This window comes from Nelumbo nucifera, chromosome 5, assembly GCF_055504915.1.
Source record: "Nelumbo nucifera cultivar China Antique chromosome 5, China Antique-T2T, whole genome shotgun sequence".
NCBI classification, from domain to species: Eukaryota; Viridiplantae; Streptophyta; class Magnoliopsida; order Proteales; family Nelumbonaceae; genus Nelumbo; species Nelumbo nucifera.
Window position 1 is genome coordinate 65,537,250 of NC_142653.1, and position 6,401 is coordinate 65,543,650.

The 6,401-nt window shown below is 40.0% G+C and overlaps 1 protein-coding gene across 2 annotated transcripts; it reads left to right on the forward strand.

Moving 5' to 3' along the window:
* Nucleotides 1-350: 350 nt before the first annotated feature.
* LOC104587845 (uncharacterized) lies at nt 351-6,172 on the forward strand. 2 transcript variants are annotated; one of them, XR_016076651.1, is made up of 3 exons: nt 351-3,288; nt 5,013-5,215; nt 5,449-5,586. XR_016076651.1 is itself a non-coding variant. In XM_010245593.3 (2 exons), exons 1-2 carry the CDS (start codon nt 726-728, stop codon nt 5,859-5,861), a joined length of 2,976 nt encoding a protein of 991 aa, XP_010243895.1. In that variant the 5' UTR covers nt 351-725; the 3' UTR covers nt 5,862-6,172. The 2 variants fall into 2 exon arrangements, 1 of the variants encoding a protein (XP_010243895.1); XM_010245593.3 differs by lacking the exon at nt 5,013-5,215 and having other exon boundaries at nt 5,449-6,172.
* The last annotated feature ends 229 nt before the right edge of the window (nt 6,173-6,401 follow it).

Genomic DNA, 6,401 nt, shown 5'->3' on the forward strand with positions numbered 1-6,401 from the left:
TAACTTCTAGAAAAAGAAAAAGGATATGACATCTCAAAATTAGATATGTTTCTATCATGACAACTATGCCCTTCACTTTCGACATCATTCATACCCGTCATACCTGAATGAATATCACTCTTAATATTGATAAAATTCAATTTATCCATCAAATTCAAAACAACCCTCTTTAATGAATAGTGTCCTATGCCATAGTGTCATTCAAATCGTAGTTTGAGGGTATTGTTGTCATTGGGTTAAAGAAGAGAATCACTTTTTCTCCCCTAATCTAAACTTTAAATTTCTGTTATCCAATGTAGCGGCTTCTTTTTTCTTTTAAATTTACGCTTGTGTGGGTTTTAAAAAGGATTCATGCACTTCTTTTTTTTTTCTCTTCCTGCTTTATCTCAAGCTCAGGTTAAAGAAGTTTAAAGACTGAATGGACGGATAGTTGCTAAATCAATTAGAGCAGAACTCAGAGCTTCCTTTCATCTTATTAATCCCCTTCACCTCTCTTTGTAAAGAAAAAGAAGGGCTTGTCCTCTTCCTTGAATGTGAAGTCTCTACTTTGAAGATGCTTGATTTGCTAAACCCATACACACCTGAAGTTTCTGAGATTCCTCTTCCTTTCCCTTGCTTTTCTGTTAAATTCATGCTCAGCGAAGCACTTGAACGCTTCTCCTCTCTGAATTCGTCCAAACCCAGGTTCTGAAAATTGATCTTTACCAGAAAGAATTCTAAAAGAAATGCCCCCTTTGTTTGTTTTGGCACTGTTGTCCCTTCTGGGCACCTGCTCATCTTCTTCTCTTCTCAGTGATGCTATTGTTCTAGCCTCACTGAAAAAAGGATTCGAGTTCTCTAGTATAGCATTAAGCAGTTGGGACGTCTCGAATCCAAGCTCGGTCTGTCGATGGCTTGGAGTCCTGTGTGAGAAGGACAGGGTAGTTGCACTAGATTTAACAGACTTGAATCTCTATGGTTCCATTTCGCCATTGATTTCCAGTCTAGATCGGCTTGTTAACCTCTCTCTCGCAGGAAACAACTTCACAGGCAAGATTGAGATCAGTAATTTAACTAGTCTCCGGACTCTCAACATCTCAAACAATCAGTTCATTGGCGGCTTAGATTGGGATTACTCAAGCTTGGCAAACTTGGAGGTGTTTGATGCTTACAACAACAATTTCACTGCTCTTCTCCCACTTGGCATTCTAAGATGCAAGAAACTCAAGTACCTAGACCTTGGTGGGAATTTTTTCCATGGAGAAATCCCTGCAAGCTACGGCAATCTGATTGGGTTGGAATACCTATCACTTTCAGGAAATGACCTCCATGGAAAGATTCCAGGTGAGTTGGGCAATCTCACAAACATAAAACAGCTTTACTTGGGCTATTACAATATTTTTGAAGGTGGGATTCCAGTAGAGCTCGGTAATTTGATAAATCTAGTTCATTTGGATCTTTCCAGCTGTGAGCTAGATGGACAAATTCCAACCCAATTAGGAAATTTAAGGTTTCTCAACACCCTCTTTCTTCATGCCAATCTCCTATCAGGTTCGATTCCACGTCAGTTGGGCAACCTGACGAATTTGGTGTTTCTTGATCTTTCCAACAATGCACTCACAGGAGAGATCCCATTTGATTTCGCCAACCTGAGAGAGCTGAGTCTTCTGAACCTGTTCATGAACAGGTTACATGGGTCTATCCCCGATTTCATTGCGGACTTGCCGAATTTGGACACACTAGCTCTTTGGATGAACAATTTCACTGGTGTGATTCCTGAGAAACTCGGCCAAAATGGGAAACTTCAAGTGCTCGATCTGTCCACCAATAAGCTCACTGGAACCATCCCTCGAGGCCTCTGTTCCAGGAATCAGCTCAGGATACTGATACTCCTGAAAAATTTTCTCTTCGGCCAGATCCCAGAAGACTTGGGGACATGTTGGAGCCTCACCAGAGTAAGGTTGGGGCAAAATTACTTGAATGGTAGCATTCCCACTGGCTTCCTATACTTACCTGAGATCAATTTAGCAGAGTTACAGGACAACTATCTATCAGGAACTTTATCAGAGAACACGAACAGTAGCTCCATGCCAACTAAATTGGGTCAGTTGAACCTGTCTAACAATCTTCTTTCAGGGCCTCTACCGTCTTCCATTTCAAATTTCTCTTCCCTCCAAATCCTGTTACTCAGTGGAAACCAATTCTCAGGTCCAATCCCATCATTTGGGGACGTCTGCCAGGTTCTGAAAGTTGACCTCAGTCAGAACACACTCTCCCACCAAATCCCACCAGAGATTGGAAAATGTTCTCATCTAACCTATCTAGACCTCAGTCAGAACAACCTCTCTGGCCCCATCCCACCTGAAATTTCCAGTATTAATTTCTTGAATTATTTGAACCTGTCAAGGAATCACCTCAATCACACCATACCCAAGTCGATTGGGACCATGAAGAGCTTAACCGTTGCAGATTTCTCCTTCAATGATTTCTCAGGTAAGGTACCAGAATTTGGACAGTTTCTGTACTTCAAGTCCTCTGCATTTGCTGGCAACCCCCGACTCTGTGGCTCTCTCCTCAACAACCCGTGCAATTATACTACAATCATGATCAAACCCGGGAAAGCCCCTAGCGATTTCAAACTCATCTTTGCTCTTGCGCTTCTGATATGCTCCCTGGTGTTTGCCACCGCAGCGATTATCAAGGCCAAATCATTCAAGAGACGCAGTTCACATACATGGAAGATGACTGCATTCCAGAAACTGGAATTCACAGTCTCTGATGTGCTAGAATGCATGAAAGACAGCAATGTGATAGGACGGGGAGGAGCTGGGATTGTATATCTGGGTAAGATGCCAAACGGAGAGGAAATTGCAGTGAAGAAACTGCTAGGACTGGGCAATGCCAGCCATGACCATGGATTCAGGGCTGAAATTCAAACACTAGGCAATATTCGACACAGAAACATAGTGAGATTGTTAGCTTTCTGTTCGAATTCAGAGACCAACTTATTGGTATACGAATACATGAGGAATGGAAGCTTGGGAGAGGCTCTTCATGGGAAGAGAGGAGGCTTCTTGGGTTGGAATGTGAGGTACAAGATAGCCATTGAAGCTGCCAAGGGTCTGTGCTATCTACACCATGACTGTTCTCCTCTTATAGTCCATAGAGATGTCAAATCTAACAACATTCTTTTGAATTCGAGCTTTGAAGCCCATGTTGCTGATTTTGGTTTGGCTAAGTTCTTGGTCGACGGTGGTGCATCCGAATGCATGTCAGCAATTGCGGGCTCTTACGGCTACATTGCTCCTGGTATGTACATTACTCTCCTTTATCCTTTAATTCCAAAGCCCATTGTTCATTTCTTGCTCAAAATGGTTTCATGGGTCTGACTAGTCCAATTTTGAAGATTCCCTAATATGCCTATATTCAAGCGACTAACTTCTTTGGACCACTTTTGCGGTTCTTCCTCCAACTAGGTGGAAAAACGAAAAAAAAAATTATATCAGATGGTTGAACTTATCTCATTGTGTCAGTTAAACTCCCAAGGTTCCGAACTTTTTTTGGTATTTGGTGTTATGCATCATTAACAATTTCCTTCTAACCCTTTTTTCTCCAAAGTGCTGATTGGGAGATTTGATTCTGCGTCAATGCTGAAGCAAACCAACTAATACCACCAACAACCAAGCCCTCAATTGATGAAGATCTCGACCTTAGGACTGTCAATGCATTGGTTTTTCTCAGCTGCCCAAACTAAACCGAATCAAGTATGTCAGTTCTGATTTCAAGATTTTGTATAATTGGTCAATTCCAGTTTTTGTCTGTTGTGAACCAATTCAGACCCAGCCAATATATATATATACATATATATAAGGTTTCTTCAAATTTAACATATTTTATGTTTGAAATGATAAATTTGATAAAAAATATATAAGATAATAGTAGTTGAAAATAATAAAACCATATACAATATATAATTTAGTATTTTACTATCGTTTTTATTAAGGCTATATTATTAAAATTTATGTTTTAAGTTATTATTTAGAAAAAGAAATATAATTTTCAGTATACCCAAATATTAATCAAGATGGTTCCGGATATATGATTTTGTCCTAATCTGTTTAGGACTGAGAACACCCGGACCCAATCCGTTAGCAGCCCTACCTGACCCGAGTCATTCCCGCCATAACGAAAGTAAAGTCTTATTACTTTATTAGGCCTAATTGACCGGATCAGGAAACCCATTTTGCAATTAGGGTAGAAGGGCCATACCGTGAAAATGGACGGTGAATAAGGCTCAGAGAAAAATTGTCTCTACAGTTCGACTGTCTGCCGGTACTTTGCTCTCTGCAGCAAAGAGATTTTGGCACCACCCGTGATTTTTGTAGAGATCATAAATACCCTTTTCTTATTTGGCGAGATGAGGTCAAAAACAGTAAAACACGCCGCGTTTACGATGCCACTGCCACATATTTCCGTGCCGGAAGCTAAGAGTCCGATTGGAATTTGAGTCAATCTGACATGCAGATTCTGAAACCGATGCAATGTAACAGTCTAACTTATCGTGCTTCGTGAAAGCGACTCGACAGGCCTAAATAACATTATTAAGCATACTTTTGGGTTTGTGTGAATTATCAAGGAAATGAAAAATAAAAGAGTAGATATGTATTTGCCCACTTTATTGGGATCCTAAGATTTGTGTACCCCTTCGGATTTATGTTCCGAATTGAACCTTTAAGCACTCCGGTTCATAAAGTTTTGAGCTGAACCGGCAATAGTTTAGTTATTTATTGTTCATTGTTTGGTTCAGACTAGTAGGTTGGTTAAGTGGTTGAGTCAGTCTTAATTGGAAATTCAGGTGGTTGTATCCGACCACTGTCAGACCCGATCAATTGATACTGTACTATTGCAATTTGTAAATAGTGGTATATCTGTCTAACATTTGTAAATAGATATCCGTATAACCTAGGGCCTTTTTGTGAGGATTGCCTGAAGATATATAGCTAAGCTGGCTCAGCCACTTTGAAACGCTGCAGGTAAGTTACTCAAAAGGGTTTAAGAAGACAGCCCTTCACTTCAAATGGCTGAATGATACCTGTTTTTGGACACTCGGGATTTTTCAGTGAACTTAGCTTATCAGCTGTTTGTGTGGGGCTTACCTTGAAAAGCCAAAAGCTGCTGTGCTTCAGCCCTCTCAATTGGGTACCGAGTTTTGGATATAGAATAGCTTGTTGATTGGGTAATTTGTTGACCTCACCTGACCCATTTCCAAGAGTTAAAATTTGATTTTGTTAGTGTGGAGTTTTTATTTTTATTCGTTCTTTCATCTCTTAGGGTGGAAATTACTTAACAACTACACCGAAACACAGCTCTAATGCACCAAATTCTAGTTATTCTTTCTCGTAGTGCGTAGTGTTAAGAGATCATGTTTTTGGCAATGGCTAACACTGAGAATTATTTGATGATGCACAGAATATGCCTACACCCTCAAGGTTGATGAAAAGAGTGATGTCTATAGCTTTGGAGTTGTCCTTCTCGAGCTCATCACCGGGCGTCGGCCGGTGGGTGATTTTGAGGAAGGTGTGGATATAGTCCAATGGGCCAAGAGGTCAACCAATTGCAGAAAAGAAGAAGTCATTCGGATCATTGATCCAAGATTAACAGGAGTTCCAATCGATGAAGCGATGCATGTCTTCTTCATTGCCATGCTATGCGTTCAGGAGAACAGCGTCGAACGACCAACAATGAGAGAGGTGGTGCAAATGCTGTCGGAGTTCTTGCACCATATTATCCAGTATCAATCTTCTTCTCCTGTCCCTCTGCAACCAAATAACCCTGAGAAGGAGAAAGAGTTCTCTAAGATCCCACCTGATCTCTTGATTTAAGAAACTTGAATTTCAAAGCATTGAAGATTAGTTACACTTATTCTGCCTTCAGAAAGGGCTTGGTTTTATTATAGCCTTGCAAAGTTGCAAAATCCTCAACCTGAAATTTCTTGATAAGTCTACCTTTTTTCCTTGTTGAAGTCTATCTATTGGAGATATGCTGGCCAAAAAGATGTGGGAATAATTGGTTGGTGGTGGGGAATAGTTCCAACTTGTTAAGGGAGAATTTCTATTTCAAGCTGTGGGCCTGCAGACCTAATGGGTCATGCATGATCTTTGTATCATAATATAATATATACACATTTTATCAATGGCTTTGTACCTCATTTCATTTTCTTTTATTTGTTTAAACTAGCTAATAGCCACCCCGTACTAAGGACAGGGCAACCATACCCATTTTTTAGTTTGAGATCCACTACTCATGAGATAAATTTGGCTTTGATTTTCCAATTTAATTTAGGAGATTAAATTAGGTTTGTTTTCTAATTAATGGCTCATTTTTTTTTAAAAACAACTAGAATATTTAAATGTTGATTCTTT

What these genes read in the sequence shown, in the direction of transcription:
- LOC104587845 (XM_010245593.3), top strand. Translation starts at nt 726, where the DNA reads ATGCCCCCTTTGTTTGTTTTGGCACTGTTGTCCCTTCTGGGCACCTGC. An exon ending in TTACGGCTACATTGCTCCTG is followed by an intron (nt 3,289 to 5,448) that starts GTATGTACATTA and finishes GATGATGCACAG; the next exon opens with AATATGCCTACACCCTCAAG.